Source organism: Oryzias latipes, chromosome 21 (assembly GCF_002234675.1).
Source record: "Oryzias latipes chromosome 21, ASM223467v1".
Taxonomy (NCBI): domain Eukaryota; kingdom Metazoa; phylum Chordata; class Actinopteri; order Beloniformes; family Adrianichthyidae; genus Oryzias; species Oryzias latipes.
In genome coordinates, this window is record NC_019879.2 from 28538441 (window position 1) to 28566197 (window position 27757).

Here is a 27757-nt window from a genome sequence, read left to right on the forward strand (position 1 = left end):
TCCTCTGTTCCAGGCTGGTCGTAGAGGCTCTGGCTGACGCTCTCCTGCTTTTCCCCCCAAACAGCTGCGATCAGCGCTGGATAAGATCGAAGAGCTGGAGTCCAGCAACAGCCACCTGAACAAGAGGCTGGAGAAGATGAAGTCCAGCCGCGGCTTGGCTCCAACGCCGTAGCGGCCGCAGGCGTCCAGGATGGACGATCGCCCAGAGGAGAACCGCCCCGCTTTCACCTCCGCCCCCTGAAGGTCCACTCAGAAAACACCGACGAGCTACGTGCCATGCCCCGCCTTCCAGGAGGTCCTCGCTGTCCAGAGACTATGGTGGAAGCAGTGCAGCACTGACAGCTGACGCCGTCCGTGCACGCCCCGTGCACGTGCGTGCCAGAGCCAAAACTCCTGACACACGAACCCGCAAAGTCTTTCCCCGAACCTCCAGCACCGTCTGTCCGTTAGCTGAGGCTCCCCTCTTAGCCCGCGGAGCGGCGCAGACGTGCGCCTCTGCTTCTCCTAGTCGGTCACTGGTTCGATGCCATGCACTCCCGCCCAATCTGAGACTTCCCGTGAAAACGTCTCGACCGGGACTCAAAGCCGAGATGCTGCTTCACTGTTTACAAAGCTTTAAAATGTTTGTAAGGAAACATACCGAAGTGAAACATTTGTACAATAAAATGTCAAACTTCGAGCTTTCAGTTTTCCGCACTGACAGACGTCTGCTGGGTCTCCGGCGTCCGCCGAGGGGGACGCAGCCGAGACCTTCTGCTCACGTCTTTCTTTAAACCGGGTTTGAGGCTTTAGATGACATCAAACCAGGAAAGAAAACACAAACTTAAATTTAAGGGAATAAAAAACGTTTTTAATCTATGAATTTCTAAAAGCTCTTCAGGATGAACAAGTGAAACAAAAACACAATCCCATCTGTCTGCCTTCACAAAGTCCCAAAACGGAACCCTGGAGGACACACAGTGTCCGATTCGGCTGCTTTTCTTTCTCCACGTTCTTTATTTCATTTTTTGGCTGCTTCCCAAAATGAGACTAAGTTCATTTCTTCTTTCATCGACTAGTTTGTCACCAGCAAAGTAACCAGATTTTTAAATAATTTACTTTATTAGAAAAAAAAAAAACACAAGGTCCATTTATATCCAAAAGGTTTTTCTGATTGTTGGACGATGACCTCTGACCTTTTGTCCATGTCCTTCTGCTTCTTTGATGCTGTGAGTCGCTCCGTTGATCCAGGTCTTCTGGATCTCTGTGGTCTCTCAGAAACGGCTTTGGGGGTCGTTCAGATCAAAGAACGTCAGTGACTTGGTTCATGCGTGACAACTTTCTGAAATCTTTTTCAGACGGCAGCTTGATGAGTTCAGGTGACAGTTCAGAAAGTGGTTTGTAAAGAAGTTGAGACCAAAGTGGGTTGAGCTCAAAGCTCTGGGATGGTGGTGGAAGTATGAGCATGTGGGCTCATTTTCTGCAGCAACATTCAATAATTCCTTTAAAACTGATCATACGATCTACATTTACTTGTGTTTTATTCTTTTTTAGAAAATAATTTAGCTTTTTAAGACCACATTTGAATGTCTCATGTCTCTTCCACACCTTAGAGGGATTTTCTATTATATGAAACACATTTTGGTGAGTAAGAAGTTAAAGTTTCTCTGTTTTGCTAGTCACAGCAGGATGATGCAGTTTCCTCCTGTGCCTCTGCTCCCATCAGTCTGCCGCAGAGCGCCCTCTGCTGGATGCGCTGGATCATCCTGCGGCCGTAGAAGTCCCTGTAGTCTGCGGGCAGCTCTTCCAGAGCGCGCAGACCTCTGTCCAGAGCCTGGAGCGCCCGAGCAGCAGCCTGCGGATCTTTGTTCCCGTACGGGTCCTTCCTGTCGTAGCTGTTCGCAGGCAGGTGGCGCCAGAACACGTTCACGCCCACGCCAAACTGCAGTGCGCGCGTGTTGTGGAACCACAGAGCTGGGTGTTCAGAATGAGGAGGTCAGGTTCCGTGGAGCAGCGTCTCAGATCAGAGAGGAAGCATCTTACCGGGGATGAAGAGCAGATCACCGGGCTGCAGCTCACACTCGTGTCTGCTCGCTCTGACGAAGTCAGGGAACCTCTGCAGGTCGGGTCGGTCGATGTCCAGAACCTCAGACTTGTCCCCTGTGGGGTCACATCATTAACCGTGCTTCTGCATCCAGAGGGAGCTCACCTTTCCTGCAGAAACCTACCGGACAGGTAGAGGTGCAGAGCATCCTGGGGGCTGAACAGAACCACCCTCTTGGTGCCGCTCACCTGAGCCAGCAGGTTGTCCATCACCTGCAGCCACAGATAACCCCTTACAATAATCCAGAACTTCCTCGGGAATGACAGATGTGCAGCAGACTGACGTCGTAATGCGTCCACAGCTGCAGGCCGCAGGAGCTGATCCGGAAAACGCTGGAGAAGAACTGATCCGGTTCGAAGAAGGGGGGGATGAGAAAATCCTCTGCCAGGTCAGGAAACTGCTTCCTCAGATCGGCAGGTTCCTGAGCAGAACCCAGATGTTTGTTCAGTTTGATCCAGAATAAAAATTCTATTTCAGATCTTGGAGTTGTGGCTCTTGTCTGCAGAAATATTAAGCCTAAGTTTCTGAAGCTCCAAACCTTCAGGGCTGACCTTTTCAGAGTCCCAGCTGCTTCATGTGGGACCCTTATCTGTATATGAGAACTGGACTGAGTGACCCCTCCCCTCCCTTGCGGTTTAAGTCTGGACCCGAGGAGCCGGGTTCTGGAGGAACTGCAGCCGGTTTACAGCATCTCTGAACCTGCTGGAGATTAGTGCCTCTGGTTCAGACAGAACCCCTTCAATTCTGTTTTTGAGGAGCTAAGTTTCTGATGAAGATGTGGATTCATGTGACCGTCACGCGCTAGAGTGACTTTTCCTTTGTTTCTCCAGGAAAGAGACGGTTAATTCAGTGCGTCTGAGTTTAACTGCAGAAAGTTGGTCTGCATCCGTTCAGAGATCGGATCAAATCCACTTTAAGGAGGGGAAAATTCAATTGTCCCAACAACTGGGGATTGGTCATCATGGTGCACTGAAAGGGAGAAAATGTGCAAAAAAAATTCAAGCTAAAGAAAAAAAAGAAGCTGATCTGTTGGATGCAGTGATGGATGGAGTCCACTGTTCTGCATATTGTGGTAAAATACACAACATTTGCTGCTCTAGAAGTTGGTATAGATTGAACAAAACAGGTCCCAGAATGGAGCCCTGGGGAACCCCGCAGGTCTAGGCCACTTGGTCTGAGAAACAGTCACTCATGCATCACTCAGATGAAAACAAACTACGAAGGAGGCTTTGCCCCGCCCATTTCTTTGTCAGCTTGATAAATAAGCTCAGGGTTTGATTTGGACTGGAGAACTGTCTGGACCAAGCCCAACAGAACCACTGAGCAGCGGAAGCCGCTTCAGACACATGACATTACTAGTGGCATGAAGGTTTTCATAATTATCATCTTTAAGAGACGTTTAAGTTAAATACAAATATTTTTATTCATTTTGTATTTTAAAATAATTTGAATCAAATGTTAATTTCAGAAAAACGTTTTTATAATTAAATTTTAAGTTGTTTTACTGTAGATTAAAGTTAAAAAAGGTTTAGAACAAAGCTGCATCACCACCTAGTGGCAGGAAAATGTAACTGCAGAAATAATTAAAAACATGTTCATTTAAGTAACAGATTCAACTGTTTTACATTTTAGAAAGTAAAAAAAACAACAAAGAAATTTAAAAAGTTTAAAAAAGAAAAAAGTTTTTTTTCTGAAATGAAGTGAGGTGTTGATGTACCTTCCTGACGTCTTCTCCCAGAGATCGAAGGTAATAACTTTCCTCCTAAAACCAAAGCAGAAGTCATCAAAGAACCAAACAGACATGACCTTCACAGGTTCCTCCTCCTCATCCTCACCTCACACAGAAAGAAGTCAGAGTGTTTTTTCTCAGAAGCTCTTTTCACAAACTCATTAAACGGCAGAGTCCTGTGAAAACGAGATGTTCTGCGTTTAGTTCTCATTTTTCTCAGACAGACTGTGTTTTTTGTGCTGCTGGTTCACCTGTACACAAAGTTTTTGCGCAGAAAGTCCATTTGTGGCACCGTGGAGACGTGAATCTTCACCTCCTTGTCTCCTCCCCTCCGTGCCAGATATTCAGTGGTCCAGAGCTGCTGACACGGGCCCAGAGGGACTCCTCTGAGGATGGCGGGCCGCCGCTGAGGAGCAGGAGCAGAAACAGGACCACGTCTGTGAAACGTATCTGATGCAACTTAAACCAACACATGATGTTCCTCAGAGGATGAAGGAATCCTAAATAATTAAATTTCCTTTTTTACCAAAATATTTACGATTTAGATAAAAAAAATTATATTTTTAAAAATGTCTTTAAGTCCTAAACCTTATTAAACGGAAAGATTAAATAAATCAAAGTCAAAGTGATATGGATTTTTAGAATTAAATCTGAGCTTTATTGACACTATGGATTATAAAGCTTTTATTTTTTCATGAAATCTTAATCAGACCTTCATTTAATCAAATTAAACTTCAACAGGATTATGGCCAAAGAAAAGTCCCCAAAACAAACACAACTTTACGACAATAATTAAAATGAATAATGATAACGTTTGTTGTGGCTCTGGCTTGTCAAAATGCAAAGAATCATAGCTAAACTGCTGCAAACTGCGTGAAACCTTAGAAAAGGCAGAGTTGTCAAAGAAACCATGATGAGGTGTTTAAATGCTTGTTTTTTTATGTTTCTCTTCTTTACCTCGGGATAGATTTCCTGCAGGAACGTTTCTCTGTCCACTCCAGTAAATATCGGGACGGATTTGATTTCCTGCTGCTTCATTTCCACCGATGTTCTGAGCAGAAACCATCAAGTCAACCCTTTCAGTAAGCAGCTGTAATCAAACACGCCGGTGTTACACCGTTATTCTTCCCTCTTGAAACAAGGACAAGCGTCCTGACCAACAAAATCGATCTCACAACTATTCTCTGTATTTACGCAAAACAATACTGTATATTTTCTTTACATTAATTAGAAGTACTTCCCTGCTTTAATATTTCCGACAATTATATTTTTATGTTACTTTTGAAAACCATATTCCTTGTTTCTACCCGGAACACAAAGAAAGACGGACAAACAGGCTCCGGACGGGACAAAGATGGTTCTGTTCTTGTACAGACTTCGTCCAAGGCGGCCTGCAGGTTTCAGCTTCACCCAGCAGCCCTTCAGTCTAAGAACCGTACTGAGCAGATCCGGTCCGGTCCAGTTGGACAAACCCTGCGCCGCCGCAGCGGCTCGTTTTTACAGCTCCCAGCGAAAGGAGCAGACCCAGAAGGTGGTGGTGGTCGGCATCCCAAACCCTTTCATCTGGTTCCGGACCAGAATTTACTATTTTCTCATCCGGACCTACTTTGACAAAGAATTCAACATCGAAGAGTTCACAGAGGGGGCAAAGCAGGTGTGTCTGTGCGCATGCGTGTTTTGTGTTCACAGCAAAATACTAAAATCCATGGACATGTAAATTACAAAAATAATAATCAAAGACATGTAATGATGACGTCATTCAACTGACTGTAGTAAATAACAATTACAATGATTTTACAAAACCACAACTTTCAATACACAAACTTGTTAAAAACTAGAGTTAAGGATCAATAGCTGCAAACTACAGTAAACATTAAAAATACCTGCTAGTGACTGTTTCTGGTTCAGGAAAAAAGTCAGCTTTGGATTTGGATTTGCTTTATTTAAAGCAAACAATACTAAAGGAGATCAATAAGAGACAAACCGGTTCACATTTATACAGAGTTATATCAAACCTTGGATGATTAATCATGACGTGATTGGAAAGTGAAAAATTTCAAAGTAAAGCAAATACACTTCTATCTTTCTGCAGTTGTCATTTCTCTAAATCATAAGTAAACATATTTGTACTTGTTTATACAAAACTATTGAATCCACTAAATGTGAATTTTGTCAAAAGAGTGTAATTATTAGCTCAGACAGGAGTGTAAGGAAGCAAACATATGATTCCTCCCCTATTGGGCTTTACTTGTAATTTCTAACATAATATTCATAATTCATAATCATTATTTCACAGGTCAAGTATCAAACTGGAGTTAATTATCATCAGAAAAATTTTCAGAAAGGATTCTGATCACAGATCCAGCATCTCAACGTGTCAGTGATGATGATGATGTTCTTCCTCGCAGGCCTTCTCCCACGTTTCCAGGCTGCTGTCTGAAAGCCGCTTTGATGCTCTGGATGGGCTCGTCGCTAAAGATGTGAGTTCAAAGCAGCAGGTCTGAACTGGACTCAGAACAGAACTGGACTTCCTCCTCCAGGATTCCTTATTAACCCCCTTAACCCTCAGTAGTCTGGGCGTTTTTGACTACAGTTTGCTCTGATAATGTATCTTTAAGCAGTTTTTGAGCCTAATTTTCTTTATATATGTCTTCCATCATGGGAAAAGTGAAACAAAAACGGGTTAAAAAAACACCGGAACAGGATTTGGAACGAAGTGGGTCTTTAAGTTTTGAATAAAACGTATTTTAATGGCAGGTTGGTGTAATTTCTGCGTCATTGTAAACAATCGCCCATAAGTGGACGGGATAGGCTCCGGCAACCCCGTGACCCCGAAAGGGAACAATGAATGAATTGTAAACAATCGATGTGTCTGAGCTTTAAAGGTTCTCATTTTCTCATACAGCTACTTTTTTTTTCTAGACATGAGTAGATCAGAACAGACTCAAAGTTAATGGTGGGGATGAAATGTTCCTGCATCTGCTCCACACAGCTGATCGGAAAGCTGGAGGAGAAATGCAACTCGCTGCCGTCAGACTGCAGGAAGGCGCTGTCAGCGGATCCTGATGAGGTCATGTACGCCACACCTGGAGACGTGGGGATCTACTACGACGACAGCGGTGAGAGGAAAAGCTCAAACCGGCGGGGCGGGGCTCCGTCAGGCTTCTGTCCTGCTGAGAGGTTTTCTCTTCTCCAGGGAGAAAGTTTGTCAGCATCCTGATGCGGTTCTGGTATCTGACCAGCGTGCGGCTTCCCGACGACAGCGTGGAGGGAAGTCGCATCTTCAAAGTGGCGATCGGAGACAAAGAGGAAGAAACGGAAACCAAGAGGCTGCTGACTGCAATATATGAGTGAGTGTGTCCGCGCCACAGTATTGATCTGATCTGAAGACGCTGCTCTGAACAGGATTTCTCTGGGACAGATTCCAGAGGGAGTTCACCAAAGGGGTGCCTCCTGACTGGACCATCACCAGGATAGAGCACTCCAAGCTTTTGGACTGAAGAGGCTGGACCTCTCAGCCACGTGGTCCAGAACCATCATCATCTCCAACAGCATCCATCAATGATCCGTTTTTTTTTCCTCCGGGACTCAGCCGACAAGGAAAGAGGTGCTGGACTTGATGTCAGTCCTTTAAACTGGGAAATCTTTAGCCTACATGGAGATTTTAAATGTCTTTGAGCAGCTGTTTCATTCAGCTTTCAGTCGTGGATAGAGGAGCGTCCAACACCAGAAAGTGTCTCATCAACGTATTTCTGCCCTTCACAACACCCCAAAGTGTTCCCTATGGGTCAAATAATGAGGTGATTTATTTAAGAGAACAGTGAGGAAGAGTTGTGGCGATGCTGTTCTGAACATAAACAGAGCCAAACACTGAAAACATTTGAATCGGTTTGGTGGTTTGTTTCTGAGCTGCTCATCATGTGACCCCGGAACGCCCAGCTGTGCCTCCCTGTTTCTGCATACATGGACTTTTAATAAAGATACATTTACACTTTGATTTCTTTCAAACGGCATTTAGTTCTTATTTGTGCAACTTTATAAAATTGCTGACGTTTTTGGATGTTTGCATCAATATTCAAATCACTATCATATAAAACATTTTCATAGATAATAAACTTAAATTTCAACTTATATTATGGTTGTTGCTTTTTTTGTGGTTTTATTCAACATTTTTTGTTATTTATTACATTTCTACACATGTGGACAAGAAAAATAACTTTTAACAAACCTAAACTCATACGTTTGTTATGCATTTAATTTTAGTGTAAAGAATAAAATCTTGTAGGACTTTGTTTTGTAGACCTTAAATGAAGAATAATTTGCAACAAATAGAAATTGTTGGTGTCTGAATGTTTGTTCTGAGGGCCAGCAACCATTCTGTCCCCGCCCTGCCCTACTTCCTGCTGGTCACACCTGGATCAGGTGGTTTTTCTTGTAAATTTAAAAAAACGGTTTAAAAACACCTACCGGTAGTTCTTTGGAAGTTTTTTCTCCCATAATTAACAGTGATATGCATTTGTCATTTGACCGTTCAATATGCAATTTAGGCTTGGAATGCGATAATGCATGAAGCCATTTAGAATTCAATATGAAAAATTCAAATTCAGTTTTCTGTTTTCAAAATAAAATACTAAATAAAAACAAAATCAATTGCCTTTTGAATTGTCATGACAACCCTTTGTACACTATCCAGGCTTGTGGATACATATTTAGCTAATTTTGTTATCTGTAAAAAAAACTAATAAATAATTGTGTTATATATTGATAAAATAAGCGGTTAAGATAACCATAAAATACAACTGATTTTTTCTGTGTGGAAAATCTAAATTTAATATTTTAACATTTTACCGTGAATTCTATATTAAACGACTAAACTGACCAATCATTTGCGAAGAACAGGCGTGTTCCTGTTGAATGTGACGTCACAGACTAGCTGTTCGGCTATTGGTCTGTATCCCCTCATGGCCTCTCCTGATTGGCTGACTGGCACGTCGTCCCTCCCTCCTTCCTGGACGTCGTTCCTGTTGTGAGCTGGTGTGTCTGACAGGCGAAAGGCTTCAGCGTGAACATGGAAACGTGGACTTAGGCGGCGCGTGAGCCTCGGCGGAGAGAATCGGAGATGAATTTGCCCGCCGTGGCCTTTTACGCGCTGGCCGCGGGGCTCCTGGCGGTGGGCCTGCGGGAGGTCCTGACGGGCTTCGAGGAGAACCGCTGCAGCATGACCTACATGTTCGAATACCCGGAGTACCGCGTGAGTGTTCCTCCTCCTGCTCCCCCATTTAGACAGCTATAACTGACCCAACATCTGCCCCCCAGTTAACGCCCCACGGCTGCTGCCATGATGGGGAACGGGGGTAATTACAGGTGCAACCAAATTAGTTCCGATTATCTGAAAGAAGCCGGATTAAAGGCAGAATTCAGACTATGATCCCCGAAGCCTAAGCAGATCAGCTTCACCTGACACGTACAGGTGAGCAGAGCTGATCAGCGGGTTTTCAACCAGTCTGAGGACATGTCCACCAATAGTCTGGTCATTATCTGATTTACTCAGTTTATCCAACTCGATAATCTAAGATTATAATCCGATTAAGGACAAGGATTGTTTTTTAAATAAACACAGAGAGTTCTTTATCAATAATTTGTTTTCTTCTAGCCCTTTAAGTCAACATATCTGATTTATTTTGTTCTTTTGAGAGAAAACACACTGTGGGTGCTGAGTTTAATGGATTAAAACATGTTTTTATTTTGTTTTAATGGGAATTATAGACAAAAGAACAAGATGCTTGTATGAAGGCAGCATTTTTTTTAAAGATGTCTCTTATCTGTAGTTTATTTATTGTCTTAACATTCTTACCAAAACCAACAAAACCATCTTAACTCTCACTAATGTGAGATACAGTTTTAGGTTTATTATACTTGGTTATTTGATCTTTTGTATACTTGCATGAATATTTTATTTTTTAATCCTTAATTCTTTTATTTGTTTTGTGTTTATTGTGGCAAATGGACTTTGAGTCTGTGATAGAGCTTCTTCTATTCCTTTATAGAGTTTCCATGGTTTGTGAAGTGAAAACCGTTGGAGAATTTTGGAAAACTTTTAGAAACCGATGTCCGCTTTCTGAAAACAAACTTCTAGTTGATTTGAAGGAAGTTTATTTGCCACAATTCAAGAGATTCAAGATTCAAGAGATTCAAGAGGTTTTTTATTGCCATATTCAGTGTAGCTACACAGAGTAGGAATTTGTTTCGGTGCAAATGTGCAACATAAAACAGAAGAACAGTAAGCAACAAAATTTTTACACAATGGACAGAACAAAAAATATAAATAGAGTCAGTAGTGCAAGGAGTGTCAAAACAGTGCAAACTGAGAATGTTCAAGGTGCAGGTAGTGGGCTGGTGACTGGTTGGACATTGACGTGAAATTTAGGGGGGGGTTACAGGGCGTTTAAGAGTCTGACTGCAGAGGGAAAGAAACTGTTCTTGTGTCTGGAGGTTCTGGTCCTGATGGACCTTAGCCTCCTGCCTGAAGGGAGTAGTTTCAGTAGGGAATGTCCAGGGTGAGAAGGGTCGGCAGCTATCCGGCCTGCACGTCCCCGGGTTCTGGAGACATATAGTTCCTGGACAGATGGGAGGCTGCAGCCGATCACCTTCTCTGCTGAGCGCACAATACGCTGTAGCCTGTTAATGTCCCTGGTTGTGGCACTAGTGTACCACACGGTGATGGAGGAGGTGAGGATGGACTCAATGATGGCCGTGTAGAACTGCACCATCATCTGGGCCGGCAGCCGGGCCTTCTTCAACTGCCGCAGGAAGTACATCCTCTGCTGGGCCTTTTTGAGGAGAGAGCAGATGGACGGCTCCCACTTGAGGTCCTGCGTGATGGTGGTGCCGAGGAAACGCACATAGTCCACTAGGGTGATGGGAGAGTCTGACAGGGTGAGAGGGGGTGAGGGGGCTGTGACTTTCCTGTAGTCCACTATCATCTCCACTGTCTTCTGAGTGTTCAGCTCCAGGTTGTTGATGCTGCACCACGAACCCAGCCGGTCCACCTCCCTCCTATAGGCAGACTCATCATCATTAGAGATGAGTCCGATGAGGGTGGTGTCATCTGCAAACTTGATCAGTTTGACAGAGTCATGGCTGGAAGTGCAGCAGTTAGTGTACAGGGAGAAGAGCAGAGGGGAAAGTACACAGCCCTGTGGAGTTCCTGTGCTGATGCATTGGGTGGTGGAGACATTCTTTCCCAGCCGCACACACTGCCTCCGGTCCATAAGGAAGTCACTAATCCACCTACAGGTGGAGTCAGGCACGTTGAGCTGGAGGAGCTTTTCCTGGAGCAGAGAGGGGAGGATGGTATTGAACGCAGAGCTGAAGTCCACGAACAGGATCCTAGCATAGGTTCCCGGGGAGTCCAGGTGCTGCAGGATGAAGTGGAGGGCCAGGTTGATAGCGTCGTCTACAGACCTATTGGCTCTGTAGGCGAACTGCAGAGGGTCCAGGAGGGGGGAGGTGAAGGATTTGAGGTGGGGGAGGACCAGACGCTCGAATGACTTCATGACTACAGACGTGAGTGCCACAGGCCTGTAGTCATTGAGGCCAGTTATGCGGGGCTTCTTGGGGACAGGGACGATGGTGGACCGTTTGAAGCAGGCCGGGACGTGGCAGGACTCCAGGGAGGTGTTGAAAATGTCTGTGAAGACCGCTGCCAGTTCGCCTGCGCAGTGTTTCAGGGTGGCAGGCGAGATGCCGTCCGGACCCGGAGCCTTCCGTGGGTTTTGCTTCCGGAAAAGCTTATGCACCTCCTCTTCTGTCACTGAGAGGACAGTGGTGGGGGAGAGGTGGTCTGGGGGGGGTCATACTGTCCTCAGTGATAGTGGTGGGGGAGGAAAGTGGCACCAGAGTTTTGAGGAAACCTGTTCAGTGAGGGGGGAGGAGGAGGGTTGTGGGACCTCAAACCTGGCATAAAAGGTGTTAAGCCTCTCAGCCAGTTGTAGGTCGTCAGCAGCATGTTGGGCTCTGGGCTTGTAGTTCGTGATTTGCCTGAGCCCTCTCCAAACAGAGGTGACGTCGTTGACAGAGAATTGGTCTTCCAGGCGTTTATTGTACCGAGCTCTCGCCTGTTCCACCTCTTTAGAGAACTGGTACTTAGCAGCCTTATAGCTCTTCCGCTAGGTCTTCCGCTCTGTAGGCTGCTTCTTTCTCCTTCCTCAGCTGTCTCAGTCTGGGTGTAAACCAGGGTTTATCATTGTTATAGGTGACCCTGGTTTTTGTTGGGATGATGCTGTCTTCACAAAACTGGATGTATGACGTCACAGTGTCTGTGTAATCATCCAAACGGTCTGTGGCAGCTCTAAACACATCCCAGTCCGTTGTGTCCAGACGCGTGCGAAGCTCCTCCACAGCCTCGCTGGTCCACATCTTGGAAGTCCTCACTGTTGGTTTGGAGAGCTTCAGCTTTTGTCTGTATGCGGGGATGAGGTGAATCAGGGCGTGGTCCGAGAAGCCGAGAGCCGCGCGGGCCAGTGATCCAGCGTGTTCTGCTCTCTTGTTGGGCATTTGACAAACTGTTTGTATCTAGGGAGCTCCTTGTTCAGATTCCCTTTATTAAAATCCCCGAGGATAATGATTAAAGAGTCCGGAAAAGTTCGTTCCACACAGAGAATCTGCTCCGCGAGCGCGCGCTGGGCCTCGTGCACGTCCGCGCTCGGCGGGATGTAAACAGCGGCCAGAATGAATAAAGCAAACTCGCGTGGGGAGTAGAATGGTTTGCAGTTAGTGAAGATGTATTCCACCGAAGGAGAACAGTGCGTGGAGATTACAGTCACATCCGAACACCAGGCGTTGTTGATGTAAAAGCAGACACCTCCACCTCTGGACTTTCCTCCCGAGAAGTCCCGATGTCTGTCCGCGCGGAGAAGCTGGAATCCCTCCAAATCAAGCGCGCAGTCCGGGATTTGCTCATTGAGCCACGTCTCCGTGAAGCACAGGGCACAAGAGGAAGAAAAGTCCCTGTTCCGACGCATCAGCAGTGCCAGTTCATCCATTTTGTTGCTGAGTGAGCGAACGTTGGAGAGGAAGATTCCAGGTAAGGGCGAACGAGCGCCCCGTCTCCGGAGACGCACGAGCACTCCCGCGCGCTTCCCTCTCCTCCCGCGTCTCACTTGTTTTGCTCTTAAAAAGTGGACTAAATCTGCCGCAGCTGCCAAAAAAACAAAAAACAGGTAGTAAATCTGACGGAGTTGAAGTTCTGATGGTAAGAAGCTCTTCACGGGTGTAAGAGCACGCTGACACACACGATTTACGAACAATAACAAACATAACACAGAGCACACCAGCACCAGGGCGACCATCCTCGGCGCCATCTTGGATCACCTTTTCACCTACAATTGCAATTTATTTTGCAAGAATGACATTGTATCTAATCTGCATGCTTGCTTGGGATTTTTGAGATTACTTGGTAGTCGGCGGTGGCGGTATCATGGTCTGGAGTCTTTAAATAAGGTCAAAGTTTAGCAGCAGGAAAGCTGAGGATTCTAGTGATGAAAATATTAAATGTGCAGGTTCCTCTGTCCAGAGAGTCAGGATTAAAAGTAAACAGGCCTCTACATTTCTGGACAGAAAAGGGCGTTTGCCTGTCACACATGTTGTGTCACCTTTGACCAACGGTAGGTAGGATAGGCTCCAGCAGCCCAGTGACCCCTGAAAGGTTTCCGTGGGTTCTGTTCTGTCGGAATTCCCTCCCTACCTAAAGCACTATATAGGGTGTTCACCATGTTGTCGGAGTCTCCAAGTCTACAATTTCAAAATCTGGTTCCCTGGATATTTCCCAGAAGTCTTTGCAAAAAGTTAAGGAGCACTGAGGGAATTCAGTCTTCATTTTAGTGTGTTTGAGTTCCTAAAACTGCGTCTGCATTTCTTCCCAGCGGGTGGCGCTGCCTCGCCGCGTGGCCAGAATGTACCCGGCGTACGGGCTTTACCTGTACGGAGAGGGCCTGTATGCGCAGGAGACCCAGGTGCTCAAACTCACCGGCGCACCTGTTCTCTTCTTACCTGGAAATGCAGGAAGTTACAAACAAGGTAAGAATCAAATGAAATTAAAAAACAACAACATGCATTTCTATTGGAAATAATGCAATAAATACATTAGACTAGAAAACATGAAGATCAAAATTGCCAATGAAAAAAAAAAGACATATTTTTAACCATCTGAAAACAATAAAAACATATGAAAGATATGAAAGAGTTTGACTTAAACTAACTTTAAATTAGGGGAAAAAAAGTAGATTTGGTCACTTTTTAATTTGAGCGCAAATTAAACTATAAAAAACAATATTTGGTTAAACATTTCCAAAATGATCCAATGAACATGAACCTTTTCATTATTTCCTAACCCAGTGTGTGTTCCCTGACACATTGAGTCTCACATGAAGCTCATTTCAGATTCCGTTTTGCTAACAGCCGTCTCAAAGGCCTTAAAAACTTGGGGGGAAAAGTGAGAAAGTTGTCCAGATCTTCTAGATCCCGTTTGAAGCTTTGGAAGCCTTGCAGGAAAGGTTTGAAGGAGAAATTAGCTGAAAAGAGGATTAGTCTTAATCATATTTGTCTCAAACAAGATCCAAAAACACCATTAAACCCACCTCTGAATGATTATTTAAAGGAAGTGACTATGTGCATCATGTAATTTTCCAAATCCGTGCGGCTCTGAACTTTTTCTTGGCCGCACGGACCCAGAGGAAGGGTTAAGGTTAGGATTACGGTTAAACCACCCAATAGTTCTTGAGCGCAGCTGTTTCTGTTTCTCCAGAGAACGGATGAAATGTGGAGAAAATTTCACAGCAGCGTGGCAGATAGCGCAACTTTAAGTTTAACTTTAAATATGTGCGGGGAATGCAGAAATGTGCATCCTGGCTGTACGTAGCATAACTTTCTATCACTTTTTGTGCTGGTCGCTTGTAAAGACGTGCGAATACCATCAGCCGTGTATAAAATAAAACCCTCAAATGAACGTTTTGGAGTGGATCTTTCAGTTCCAGTTAAGAGTGTCCGCGGGGTTTCTGGATGTAGCATGTTCTTCTTTTGGAACCCCGTCCTAAAGATATCCACCTGTTCTCCTCGTGCAGCTCGCTCGCTGGGATCTGTGGCCTTGAGGAAAGCGGAGAACGTGGACGGGGGGCTCCACCTGAACATGTTCACTGTGGACTTCAACGAGGAGCTGGTGGCTCTGTACGGTGGGAGTTTGTTCAGACAAACCCACTTCCTGCACGAGAGCATCAAGGCCATCCTGCGGCTCTATAAGGTCACACACATTTTTTAGGAACGTGTCCGGATCTTCTGTCTCTGAGGCTTTCTGTGGTGTCGGTGAGAGTTGGAGAAAGTCATGCGGCGTGTCTCGTCCTGCAGCACCTGAAGACCCCCCCTCAGAGCGTGGTGCTTGTAGGCCACTCTATGGGTGGGGTGGTGGCCCGAGCCCTGTTCACACTGCCCCGCTTCAACGCTCGCCTGGTCAGCCTGATCCTCACACAGGCCTCGCCGCACCAGGCTCCGGTTCTGGCTCTGGACCCGTACCTGCTGGGTGAGCAGAGCCTCTTCTGTGCTGACATGCTCAGAATGCCGAGCAAAGACGCCTTTTGTTGCTGTTTTTTTCCCCCTAGATTTCTATTCTACCGTGAGGCACAGGTGGGTGAACCAAGCAAACAAGCTGACGAATGTTACCGTTCTCTCTGTTGGGGGCGGTTACCGTGACTACCAAGTCCGCTCCGGCCTCACGTCACTTCCTTGTCCCTCAGAAGACTCAAATAAGTTCTCATTGGTGGTACGGCTGCTGGTTTCATTTACATTAACATCCAGTTTCCATTTTTTTTTTTTTTTTGGTTTTGGTTAGAGATGATGTAATTGGTGGTGTTTGATTTTTAGGTAACCGCTGTCCCAAGAACATGGGTGTCCACCGACCACCTGTCTATTGTTTGGTGAGACCAAATAGCGGTGGAGATGTTTTACAGCATCCTAATAAAAAAAACAAAAACAAAGACATTTGTTCTGCTTTTAGGTGCAAAGAGCTTGTTCTCGCCACCGTTAGGACTTTTTTTGACCTCATTGATCTTGAAACCCGACAGGTGAGGAAAACTGTTGTAAAGCAGAGATGACGACGTTTCAGAAAACGGTTTCCAAAAAACGTTTTTTTCCAATAGTTCACAGAGAACCAGGAGAGGAAAGTGGCCGTTCTGAACCATCATTTCATCAGAAATCCTGCCAGATTTGTGAAGGAAAGTCCGGAAACATCTTCCTCCGTTCAAGGTGAGCAGAACATCGTATAATAGACCTCGTGTTGTCCAGGTTCTGCAGTAGACCTCAGTAATTAGAATTTCTCATTTTTATTTAGTAATTATATTTCTTTACAAAGTGATTTCTCAAAAAGGATTTTTCAAATCAAACTTTTCAATTAAGCTCTACTTGACTTTGATTAATGATCACTATTTAATTAAGAAAATGTGATTTTAGTCTTTTATTTGTTTAATTTTCTGTTTTTTTAATCTCTGTATTTCATCATTTCTGTAATGAGTTTGATAAATCTGTGTAAATTCTTTATTGCTTTGACTACAATGCTTGAAATAAATAAATCCAATCAACTTTACTAAAAATATTTGTATTGAACAATAACAGATCTAAAAGGTTATCAGGGTCTAACTTGCCTTCCCGTTGGAACGTTTGGAGTGAGATTTCTACAGATTTTTGTGGGATGTATTTAATAAATAAAAGAGCAGGTGTCGTGGGAATCAACTGTTCATTTGTTTTTTCCAGATATTCAGGAAACAGGAAGTGAAGTGAACACCCTGCGCCTGACCTACAGCACACCGAAGGTACCAGACCTCTCAAAGATCGTACTGATGACACATGTCCAAGCTGTCGTTTGAGTGTCTGGTTAGGAATCTTGAACAGCTAAGCTTTCATGCCTTTTCCTGACAGGAAGGACCAGTGAAGAACTTTGTGTTTGCCCTGTCGAGTCGCAGGAAGGCCTACAGCCACTTCTACTGCCGCAGCAACAACCTGGTCCGTTTGAACGCTCAGACTCTGCTGTGGACTCAGTGGGTTTAATGGAAATGATGATGGTTCACGTTTCTTCAACAGGAGACGTCAAGCTGGGTGTTTGGCTGCACGCGAAAGAACGGCTCTTCTTGGTGAGAGGAAGACTCCCTCCAAGTCTCAGACCTGTTTTCTGGTTGTGTGTCAGCAGTTTGTCTTTCTCCTCAGTGTCAACACTGAGGATCTCTCTAAAGGAACCGAACTTCTACCCCCATACAAGGTGATTCCCCTGGAAAAGTTCTCGGTTTGGTCTGCAGCGGAGCAGCTTTTTGAAGGCAGTGCATTTTTTTCTCTCTTTCTGAGGTCCTCGTTCTGAGTCTCCATGACCTTTCTGCTTTTTCTCACCTGGTTGTTTCCGCCTCCAACATCAACGGGAAACAGGTGAGGGACAGCCCCGATCACAGGGCTCCTACCATCACGGGAAGAATGAATTGAGTTTATGCTCTGGTCAGATGCAGTTTCAGTAAATGTGTAACAATTCATATTAACGGTTGGTGTCACTGACCTGAAATGGATCCAGGACATCTTTAGCTAAAACAAAGAAAGAAATACCTGGTACTGAACAGTGCAGGTGAAGTTTTCCAGATTCCTCAGATTTCTTCTAGACAATCAAGTGTAAGTGAAATATGTGACCAAACAAACAAGAATGAAGGTCAAATCCATTCACATTTTAGTTTCCTAAAGTTCAGCCCACTGTTGTTTTTCCACATCATCAAAACAATTCCAAAGTTATTAGAACATTCTACTAATTTAGCTTTTTTTTAGCAAAAATAAAAAACTGTGGAGCAGCAGGTCATTAGGAATTAGCCTCTGACTGATGGGCGGGACTATTAGTGCAGAGTAAGCCCGCCCTTACTTCCCATCATCCATCAGTTTACACACTCTCCTGCTATCTTACAGCCCTTACATCTCCCCAACATAACATTACCAGTGCAACAGAAATAGTGAGCAATGATGGAGATGTCCAGTCGTACAGTTTAGACCCAGATTCTGGGTCAGACGAGGAAAACAAAGACGTTCATGGATCATCAGAATGGAGTGGAGCAGGGAGCTTGTGGCCCGCCCAGCATATTTTGTTTTTCAAACTGCATTTTTTCGTATGCTCCTGATTCACAGCTATTTGAATTAAGAAATACTCAGAAATTCCATTTTTATTCAAATTTTCTTCATATATGTCCTTCATCATCAGAAAAATACTAGAACATGTTAAAAACACCAAAAACATGATTTTTTTATTGGAGCAAGTCTTTGAAGCATTTAAAGCAGCATTTCAGTCATAACAAACTTCCTATCTAGATGTTTTCTCCAGTGATATTTAGTTAAATGAGAAGTTCTATCAGGTTCATGTCCCCAACACTCATGCATAAGAAGTTTGTCCTCAGTTCACAGTGGAGTGTGAGTGGCAGAGACATCAGTCGGACTCTCAGACCCTAACGCTCTCCGTTCCCAGCGTCTTCTCCTTCGGTGAGTCTCTCAGATGTTGATTCAAACCTCCAGCCTCCTGGTGAAACTGTGATGTGTCTCACAGTCTCTGGGTTTCTTCTTTAGGTTTCACCTCCAGTGAAGTTACGGTAAACTCTTCCGGACTTCTGCACCACATTCGTCTGCAGCACTTTCATCAGGTAATCTCCATCGTTTCCTCCGCTTTTGCTGTCCGAGTTTCCGCTAAAGTCCCGTGTGTCTTCAGGCCTACCAGGCTTTCAGGATTAATGTCATCAGTCAGTGCAAAGCTCTGAAAGGTAAGCTGGCTTTTGCAGCCTCAAACACGTGTGCAAGAACTTCTGCGCAGTGGTGTGTTTGTGTCTGCAGACCGATTACCCAGTGTGTACCGGATGAGGGTCCCCTGGTTCAGAGAGGACTCTCTGACCACCGTCAGGTGAGTCAAGGAGCTTCCTCTCAGCTGCAGGTTCACACTCAGACACCCACACTCACGGTTCATGCGTGTATGCAGTGTCCCAGCAGTGACGGAGATCTCAGGGATGCTGCACACCAGTCGTCCTGACAACAGCTCAGGTGTGCTCCTAGAGCTCCACACTGCCCCCAACTGCCAGTATAAGGTAGCTGCTGCACAGTTTCTCACAATCCAGATAAAAATAAATTGTTCTAGAAAGATTAAAGAAAAGATCTCCATCTGGTTCAGGTTTCAGTTAGAAGCTCATTGCCTAAAGTGCTGGGACAGGTATGACGCCTCTTGTGTGGTATCCAGCATTTCTTTTCTCAGTACACGCGCCTGCTGTTGTATTTTCTGAACTACTCTCTCGCATGTGGCAGGTCCTGAGATTCTGTGGCCCCACGCTGCCGGTCTACACTGCTGTAACGCTCCTCCTGGCCTGCAGGGGGCAGCTGTCGTCCATCCTAAAGAGGAGCCGAACCGTTGACATGAGCCAAGCGGCGGCCGCAGGGCTGCAGCCTCACAAGATCAACCTGCCCGTTTATGTTCTGCACGTCTTGCTGTGGTGAGCCGGAAGCTGAAAGTCAGCTGGTGACGCTTAGAATTCAACCTTTATACGATTGGGGAATCTTTTCTTCCTCAAGCTTTTAATGTTTATGAAGTTCTCTGGAATTGAGGAAATCTTCTGTCATGATTCTTCCAGCTGCAGTTGGTTTCAGGAGGTCTGGTCAAGTCTTTGGCTGCCACCCATGGATACAATCCCTCCATCATCCCCTGATGGGATGTTTCGTGAGGGCATGGCTCCAGCTGAGGAGTGGCCTCACCTCCTATCTCCTTTCCTTTATGTCCTGGGGGCAGCTGTGGCGTTCTGGGGCAGCTCGCTGCTCCGCCTCCTCATACGCCTGCTCTCACTGCTGCTGGCTCCTCTGCACAGGTCGGCTCCTAAACCGAAGCACTAAAGGGCTGCCTGAGATGGATATCTCACCTGTTGTGGTCTTTTCTGCAGGTCGTCTGTGTCTGGAGATGGTGGCACGATGGGACCACGGGTTCAGATCTTCATCAGCCTCTGTCTGACTGTTGTGGGCGGGGTTTCCTGTGGGGCGTTGGCGATCGCTGCCTCCTCTCTTCTCCACCTTTACAGGGTGAAGCTCTTTTTACTCACAGTTTACAGAACAGCATAAAAAGACAAAAATCTCTAAAAACATTTTAAAGTTCGTGTCCAGTACAGGATACATTTGAGTTTCTTTGCAAATGGTGGGATTTACAGTACGGATGTTAACCTGTCAAATGTTAAAGAGGAGTGATTTTATTTATAACAAAACACAACAGCATAAAGAATTTGATGGTAGCAACACATTTTCTTAAAGTATTGAAGGATGGTGTTTCTCGTTGGACATTACTGCCCAGTTTATTCAACTTCAGTTCACAAAAACAAGTTTTTGAAGATTCTGAGTAGATCCATTGACCTTTCAAACACATACATTTTTTTTCCCTGTCATTAAATGAAATTAGTCTCTTCAAAAGAGACAAAATAGTACAGCGAGGGGCAGCACTTTGGTTTCTAACAGAAAGGACAGCATCATCTGCATGGTGTCTTATCTCTACCAGAGTGGTTGCAAACATAAAGGGTCCCATGACAGATCTCTGTGGGACTCCTAGCTGTACAATCTTCCCTTGTTTATCACGGGGCTTACATTCTGGAAAAAAAAATGTGAAGCAGTTATCTTTATTTATTTATTATTACAACAATTCTAGATGTTTTCATGCTCACTACAAACTTTTCTCTCTCACTTAAGGTCAAACCTTTGTAGAAAAATAAATCCAGAATTCAAGAATGAAAACAGAGATCTGCTCGCGATCAAAGATTCTTGTAAATGTGGCAAACTTAGTGCATTCTGTACTAGAGACCCAACACAGGGGAGGTTGATTGACAGTGGTTAACAGCCAATCAGGACCCAGAAATTGGAATGCAAAAATATTTAAAGAAATTCTGTAAACAGAGAGGACGCAAAAAGTGAACCTCGTTATAGCATCTTTAGTTTTCTTCCTGTTAACTCTGTCAGCTGTTAGATACCCCCCCCCCCCCCCCCGGGTTTTCTTTCCATCCATCTTTCATGTTTATGTTCAATTTTTGACATGGCTTCATATTGACTACGGATAAATTAAAGGTTAAGCATATATTTTTTTTAAATGGCGTTTTTAAGAAACGAAATGTTTTCACACCATATGCTCTAAGCCTGTTTGTGTGTGGAATGCAGTAACTTAAAGTCCACAGTTTGAATGAGGAGTTTGTGGTAAACAGGAGCTGTGCTGAACTTTTCTGTTGCAACAATCCATGAAGGTTGTGTGTCTGTGGCTCTCAGGTTCTGCGGCTGCAGATGACGGAGAGGTATTTGAGTCACATGCTGAATCTGGTAAGACTCTCGGCTTCTTCTGATGGAGGGCTTTGAGTGATGTGACACCTGGAAAAACGGGGGTCTTCTCTTGGATCCCTGCAGGCACCGCAGAAGCACAAACTAACGGAGAATGGCACAGTCCGAGAAGAGTCCTCAAGCAAGTCTAAACCAGGCTTGCTGTCTGAGTGGGCCCTGCAGGAGGTAAGGGACAACCTGGAGCTGCACCTCTGCCTGTCGGCACTCTTCACGCTTCCCGTCATGCTAAGTGCGCCCTCACTCCTCCACTGGATCGGCAACCTGAGGTACGGGTTTCCCTCTAAATACTGACCAAGTTCTAATATTTAGACTAAATGTTTTCTGTTTCAGATTAAATCATCATCTTAAACAAATTTTACTTTGCTTGATAAAAAGGTGTTTTTGTTGCCCCTGGTCTGGGACCTTTCACAGATATGCCTCTCAGCTGGATCCTGATCCTTGCTGGCCTCACACTGTGCCTCTGGTTATCGCGAACCTGCTGCTCGTCAACTGCACCACCCTCAAACTCAGCAACAGGTAGGAGCTCAAACGTCAGCGCACGTCCACGTGCTTTCACGTGATGGCCACCTAACGCACGCCCCGCTCTGCCACAGCAAACTCCTGCCTCTGGCCTCCTGCCTCCCGCTGCCCCTGGCCGTCACCATGGTGACCTTCTCCTCCCTTCACCTGTACCGAATCACCCACTTCCTGTCAGCAGCTCTCATCCCGCTGGCCTTGTGTTGTCTCCTCTGACGGTCTTCGGGCCGTAGACGTCCACATCCCGTTTAAATGTTGCCGCCAACAGCTCCAAGGGTCCTGGTCCAGGGGCTTTTGGTGTTGGTCCGCTGGATGTCCTGATACCGGTTTTGCCTTTCTCTGCAGTTCTGTGGTTCTGCCTACAGGGAGCAGGAGACGCTCCATTGGGGGGGGGGGGTTCTGGGGTAACTGCGCCGTAAACTATAACACTGCCTGCAGCCCAGCACTGAGCTGGACTACATCCTCAGCAGCAGCAGAACACCAGGGAAACGTCCAGTGAGACTCTCCTTTTTGTTTTTAATCAACGACGACTGTTAGATTCTCTAAATGTTCGACATTCCTGTGAGACTCCATGAAAATATCCGTGTCGATTCCCAAAAATGAGAGAAAAATGAAACTAAATCATAGTGGGCCAGTCAGGGAACTTCCTGGCCAGATCTTTCAAATTAAAAGCTCCCCAGAGTCTCACAGAGTGTGACCGTGCCTTATTGGAGGCTGCTGTAAATTCATAAAAAAAACACAACAGCTTCAGAACGGCAAACATTTGAAAGAAAAGTTCAGTTCAAAATGGTGCCATTAAAAAAACAACACAATATACATATTTATTTGTTAAAACACACAAATTGCCTTTAGTTTTTTTTGTACGTCCTTTGAATTTATGCAGTTGGTTTAATTCATGTGTGGATTTATTGTTTTTTATTTGGAGGTATTTTGACTTTTGTGCTGTGCTTCACAGTTTCATGGGATTCAGATATTTGTTACCTTTTGATCAAATGTTTGGTAAATTGTTGAAGTGGAATTTTTTTATTTCCCGTCTGGCTTTAAGTGCACAGCCAGGAGTTTTTGATGTGGGAGGATTTGTCGTATGTGGTGCAGATGTGGTGTTTTCACCTGTGGCTTTTGTAGACAAAGAAACACCTGAACTACAAAAAAACAAACAACAAAAATCAGTTTCTTGTAGTTGTGGAGGGAAGTTTTTGATGGATTGGTGGATTATCATACAGAATCCAATAAAAAATGTGTTGTTTCTAAACGAATCCCTTCTTTGAGGCGACTTTACAGGATGTTTCCTGTTGGATTGGTGGCGGCTGCCTCGCCTTCCCGCTCTTTGGTATGATGGGATCTGTGGATCAGGCGTGTCTGCGCGGCGAGCAGCTGTCTTTCTCAATACGAATGTATTTGCACTGAATGGTTTTTAAACTTAAGTGATCAGCTTCTCTGTGCCGTTTTAGTGCTTGGTGGTGCACGTGGTCTGCCTTGTTGTAAAGCAGTGATAGTCCGTCTGTCTTCGGGTCTGCGGAGACCAGGACTGCCTTTTGAACGAAGCGTTTCAATAATCAGCTTAGTCACTGTCTTAAGTCTTTCACTTCTCCATAACCCCTAAAAGACCAAACATGAACATTTTATGAAGACTTGTTATAAAACCCGCTGTGTTCGGATGATGACAACTTGGAGGATTTATAAAAAAACACATTTGCGCACGTTTTTTTCAAATAATGGAGGATTCAAAGGCAATGCATTGTGGTCTTTATTTGCCAACCGATGCAGAGACTTCTGGAAACATTGTATTTGTAGATCCCCCCCCCCCCCCCCCCCCAAAAAAAAAATGGTTAACACCCTACTTAGTGAATGAATTTGGGAAAAAACATTATTACTATTGAAATAATCTTTATTGATAACAATATTAAAAATAGTAACAGAATTCCAGTTTTGCTAGCAAACAAAATAGAGAAATTATTTTATTTATACATTTTCTTTTCTCGCTTAAAGTTGACAGAAATAGAAAAAAAACATTTTGTTGTTTTTCTAATTTGAAGTGTAAAATTGAAGCTGTTGATTTCTGCTGAAATCTATTTAAATTGAATCATTTTTAATGAAGTTTTCAGTCCATTCTTTGATTAGCCAAAGCCATGTTCCTATTTGGAAGAGACTCCTGGAGTAAATACACCTGTGGATTGTATCCGTGTTCACTGTGATTCTGTCCTTCCTTGACGTGCTGTTTAAAAATATTTCGCTATTTTTGTGGCTTTGAACTAGTTGTAGGATTCCAAAAAGTGTCGGTGTCGTCTTTTGTTCTGGCTTTCTCAGAAAGATGGAACCATCGTGCTTTTTTTAAAGGTGGAACCGCCGTGCGTTGAAGGCATTTTCTCTAGTTTCTGATAGAAATGGATCAGATTTGAGGTTGGTAAATAGTTTCTATTCAGTTACTTATAACAATAATAATGGATTGGATTTATCTGCACTCTTCCAGACGCTCAAAGCGCTTGCAGTGTGTCAAATATACATTCACTCTTCATTCAAACTTGGTGATGCTAACACAGCTGCCCTGGGCAGACTGACAGAAGACCCAAGGACACAACGACAGTTGGGGGGAGCGGGGATCGAACCACCGACCCTTCGATCATTGGACGACCTGCTCAACTGCCTGAGGTCACTGCCGCCCTCTTACAAGCGTTTGAGAGGTTTAGTTTAGGTATGAAGAGGAACAAAAGAACGGATTTTCGCAGCCAGGTCCCGACCATTTTTTAAATTTATTTTACCCGGAGGATCAGTTGAGAACAAATTCTGAATTACAGTGATGACCTGATCATTGAACACTCATTTAGATAGAAGTCAGGACTGGTCACCAAATGTGAACTGGACCAAGCACAAAGACTGGAATCAAGACTCTGAGTCTTTGATTCAAGTTTAAATTCTTGTATTTGAGCTCAGACTGGACTTGTGAGCCTAACTTGAGGAAGGAGCCATTTTGGATCCATATTTATAAGGATTGTTACAATTATCTAAAAAGATCCGCCTTTTAACCAAAAACTGGCCCAAACCTACCTGAGACTAAACTTGGACTTGTGACTTGATGTAGACTTTAGAAATTGGACTAGGACTCCTTTCTCTAATTCTGCGAACTGAGCATGTGTGGCGCGTTGAAGAATGCATTTTTAGCCTGTGGTATTCACACAAGACTGTCACTACCCAATACTGGTGCCTGTACTCACAGTTGGAAGAGGCTTGGTGCAAATGTCTAAGCGGTTTATCTCTGATGAATCTTGCTTTAGGCCTTTTCTTTCACAGCTCTATTCTGATATATGAAAGACTTGATGTCACATAAATCTGACTGGGCACAAATCACAATTAATAATTTCTCTATCCTGATCAATTTCCATTGGTTGGCACTTCTGTGTTTTGGAAAGGACGCTACCTCTGTGTCACGATCAAATCAGAGTCACTGACTGGTCAAAGTTCAACTGGTGACTTAAAAACGTGCGTTGCAACATGTGAACACCAGTTTTGAACGTGAACGCTTGAAACGCGCGTTTCCAGTGACCTTTCATTAGAAAGGGTCACTTGAACGCGTGTTTCTGAGCCTGGTGTGAACATAGAATGAGGCATGGTCGGGTATTGATGCACTTTAATATTATAAACCGTTCCGTGATTGGCGAACACATGACCTGGATTTGACCCAGAGATTGAGCTCGGGCAATCTTCTTATAAGACTTTTGACTTTGACTCAAGCATTTAGACTGACTTTGACTCGAGCAGACTAACTCGGACTAAGATGAAGAGAGATCAGGCAAGGAACCATTTTAGATCTTGTTGCCGAGATAGCCTTCTTCAATGCTGTCGGCGGTATCATGGTGAGGCTAAGGGACTCTGATAATCCCACGCTCTGAAATCTCAATGCTCTGTGTTACACGTATAAAGTTGAAAGCAAACCTCATGTGTGAAATGTATAGCCCACTATTGTTTGTTACTGGATCATAGAAGCGGCAGAAGAACATGATCCGTATATAACTTAAAGGAGTTCAAAATCTGGTGCGTAAAACCACTCAACCCAAACTAGCAAGATATTCAAATAAAAAAAGAGACAATATTCACTTTTAGCTTTTCATTTCTCACATTTGTGTATCTGAAGCATCACAGGAGTTGTTGCCGTTTGTTCGTTCTTCCAGGACAGAAAAGGAAACCAAGTCCTTTAAAGGAGTCGCTCTTGGCTCCTCCCACTTTGAATGTGCCATGCGGAGTCATCATGCGCTCACATGCAACTGTTTTTTTTTTTATTATTTGCTTTTGATTCAGAGCTCTCAGATGGAAATCCTCAGGTTTATGTGTTGTATCAAGTGCTTTGATGTTTTTATATTCCTCACTTTGTATTGATGTCACTGTAAATGGGACTCTTTTGGCACTGGTGGTGTTGCAATAAAAAAAGTAATACATTTTTGGGTTTATGTGTGTATTTTTTTAACTGTAATTCTGAAAGGGTGTTCCACCCCCCACCCCCCCCTTTTTTAAATAATTTGCTTGTGCTGACATAAACTGAAATTATAAGAAGAAAAACTATTAGTTTTAGCCAGAAAAATGCCGTCAAGTCCACCAAGGTGAAGTCTGGCAGGTACTCTTTGCGTAACCCTTGTGCTATCCTGGGCACTTTAACGTTGGGAGTTGGGTCATCTAGACCCACTAGACAGTGCTCTGAACCTTTTTTCTTCAATGATTTGTGATCTTCACTGGTGTCCATGGATTACATGACATCTTTCCACCTTTATCCACCTTTGTCATGGTAGGGAGAACACGTCAATGTAAGGGTGGGGTCATAGGATAGCACAAGGGTTAATTTGAACTCTAACCCAAGTCTACATCACCGCAGGTCTCTTGTCTTTCAGCACAGAATAAAGGATGTTTGTGTGTGTGTGTGTCTTTGTGTAGCAGATCAAACAGCAGCACCGGGGTTGGGTGTCATTTCTTATCAAAGTTGTGTCCATCAGAGCTGAAGCCCCCTTCTGCTCTGCTGACAGGGCAGGTGCAGGTGAATTCCAAGCTGGAGCTCAGTGAGACACAGGTGCAGCTCAGAGTCACAGGTGGAGCTCAGAGTCACAGGTGGAGCTCAGACAGACAGGTGTCAGTCTATAAAAACAAGTCAAACAGATGGAGATGGTGGTGATGTGGTTGTGGTTGACGGTTTGGTCATTGACAGCGATTGGATCAAATCTGCAGCTGCAAGCAAACCCCTATAACGCTCAAACGCTTTACATCAAATCAAATCAACCTTTATTTATATAGCATTTTTACAACACGTCACTCAAAGTGCTTTGCATAAAATATAATCAAATTTAACAAACAAAATGACACGACAAAAAATTCCGACAACCCCCTCTCCACACATACACACACCATGATAAAAAGAGTGATGAAATGATGGAATGTAGAGAACTGGCTTTGTACTGAAGTGGGGAAACGATATTTTGGGGACTCAGTGGTAGGCGGGCGCCTGTGTTTGGCAGCGGAGCGGCCACCAGTGTGTGAATGTGTGCGTGACCGGGTGAATGGGTCCGTGACTGTAAAGCGCTTTGTCCTTGTAGGTAGAAAAGCGCTATAGAAGTATACGCCATTTACCACCACTGGAGTTACAAACAAAATGTAAAAGGAATAAAATAAACATATATTTAAAACAAGAACAAAAAACATATAATCATATAAATAAATCTTAATAGACATATAAAATGGTAAGTGTGACTAAAAACGTAAAAATAAATAAATACCGGTACATACAAATAAATGTATATACATACACATGTAACCCTTGTGCTATCCTTGGCACTTTAACATTGGGAGTGGGGTCGTCTAGACCCACTAGACAGTCCTCTGAACCTATTTTTTTCAATGATTTGTGATCTTCACTGGTGTCCATGGATTACATGAAATCTTTCCACCTTTATCCACCTTTGTCATGGTAGGGAGAACATGTCAATGGAGGGGGGGGGGGGGTCATCTAAGATAACACAAGGGTTAAACTAGTAAAAAGAGAATATAAA

General features: G+C 44.3%; 4 protein-coding genes across 8 annotated transcripts in view; 3 read left to right on the plus strand and 1 right to left on the minus strand.

The window, feature by feature from the left end:
* LOC101173988 (leucine-rich repeat flightless-interacting protein 2) overlaps window positions 1–679 on the plus strand; it is a 33504-nt gene extending 32825 nt beyond the window's left edge. For all 5 annotated transcript variants that reach the window (XM_023950467.1, XM_023950466.1, XM_023950465.1 and 2 more), the window contains one exon: window positions 65–679. In XM_023950467.1, coding sequence (XP_023806235.1) covers window positions 65–172 — 108 coding nt within the window. In that variant the 3' untranslated portion in view covers window positions 173–679. The remainder of the gene's footprint in view (window positions 1–64) is intronic.
* A 149-nt stretch (window positions 680–828) lies between these two features.
* tyw5 (tRNA-yW synthesizing protein 5) lies at window positions 829–4996 on the minus strand. The gene is made up of 8 exons (XM_004084083.4): window positions 4770–4996; window positions 4064–4218; window positions 3919–3988; window positions 3801–3845; window positions 2367–2504; window positions 2208–2295; window positions 2023–2139; window positions 829–1953 (listed from the first exon to the last, which is right to left on the minus strand). The coding sequence occupies exons 1-8, from the start codon at window positions 4848–4850 to the stop codon at window positions 1655–1657; spliced, it is 993 nt and encodes a 330-aa protein (XP_004084131.1). The 5' UTR covers window positions 4851–4996; the 3' UTR covers window positions 829–1654.
* A 103-nt stretch (window positions 4997–5099) lies between these two features.
* Window positions 5100–7943, plus strand: maip1 (matrix AAA peptidase interacting protein 1). The gene is made up of 5 exons (XM_004081996.3): window positions 5100–5466; window positions 6221–6292; window positions 6805–6931; window positions 7009–7162; window positions 7234–7943. Exons 1-5 carry the CDS (start codon window positions 5167–5169, stop codon window positions 7310–7312), a joined length of 732 nt encoding a protein of 243 aa, XP_004082044.1. The 5' UTR covers window positions 5100–5166; the 3' UTR covers window positions 7313–7943.
* Window positions 7944–8804: 861 nt separating this feature from the next.
* On the plus strand, window positions 8805–22983 carry pgap1 (post-GPI attachment to proteins 1). Its single transcript, XM_004082046.4, has 26 exons — window positions 8805–9063; window positions 13736–13889; window positions 14933–15108; window positions 15213–15384; window positions 15464–15624; window positions 15726–15778; window positions 15859–15925; window positions 16001–16106; window positions 16611–16669; window positions 16776–16859; window positions 16938–16987; window positions 17061–17112; window positions 17196–17273; window positions 18275–18356; window positions 18441–18514; window positions 18580–18631; window positions 18702–18768; window positions 18844–18949; window positions 19033–19071; window positions 19164–19348; window positions 19487–19717; window positions 19790–19925; window positions 21147–21197; window positions 21282–21481; window positions 21627–21731; window positions 21809–22983. The coding sequence occupies exons 1-26, from the start codon at window positions 8932–8934 to the stop codon at window positions 21945–21947; spliced, it is 2811 nt and encodes a 936-aa protein (XP_004082094.1). The 5' UTR covers window positions 8805–8931; the 3' UTR covers window positions 21948–22983.
* The last annotated feature ends 4774 nt before the right edge of the window (window positions 22984–27757 follow it).

What these genes read in the sequence shown, in the direction of transcription:
- maip1 (XM_004081996.3), top strand. Translation starts at nt 5,167, where the DNA reads ATGGTTCTGTTCTTGTACAGACTTCGTCCAAGGCGGCCTGCAGGTTTC. An exon ending in GATCTACTACGACGACAGCG is followed by an intron (nt 6,932 to 7,008) that starts GTGAGAGGAAAA and finishes TCTCTTCTCCAG; the next exon opens with GGAGAAAGTTTGTCAGCATC. An exon ending in CTGCTGACTGCAATATATGA is followed by an intron (nt 7,163 to 7,233) that starts GTGAGTGTGTCC and finishes TCTCTGGGACAG; the next exon opens with ATTCCAGAGGGAGTTCACCA.
- pgap1 (XM_004082046.4), top strand. Translation starts at nt 8,932, where the DNA reads ATGAATTTGCCCGCCGTGGCCTTTTACGCGCTGGCCGCGGGGCTCCTG. An exon ending in TCGAATACCCGGAGTACCGC is followed by an intron (nt 9,064 to 13,735) that starts GTGAGTGTTCCT and finishes ATTTCTTCCCAG; the next exon opens with CGGGTGGCGCTGCCTCGCCG. An exon ending in CCAACATCAACGGGAAACAG is followed by an intron (nt 17,274 to 18,274) that starts GTGAGGGACAGC and finishes GTTTGTCCTCAG; the next exon opens with TTCACAGTGGAGTGTGAGTG.
- tyw5 (XM_004084083.4), bottom strand. Translation starts at nt 4,850, where the DNA reads ATGAAGCAGCAGGAAATCAAATCCGTCCCGATATTTACTGGAGTGGAC. An exon ending in CTGACTTCTTTCTGTGTGAG is followed by an intron (nt 3,846 to 3,918) that starts GTGAGGATGAGG and finishes CTTTGGTTTTAG; the next exon opens with GAGGAAAGTTATTACCTTCG. An exon ending in TGATCTGCTCTTCATCCCCG is followed by an intron (nt 1,954 to 2,022) that starts GTAAGATGCTTC and finishes CTGAACACCCAG; the next exon opens with CTCTGTGGTTCCACAACACG.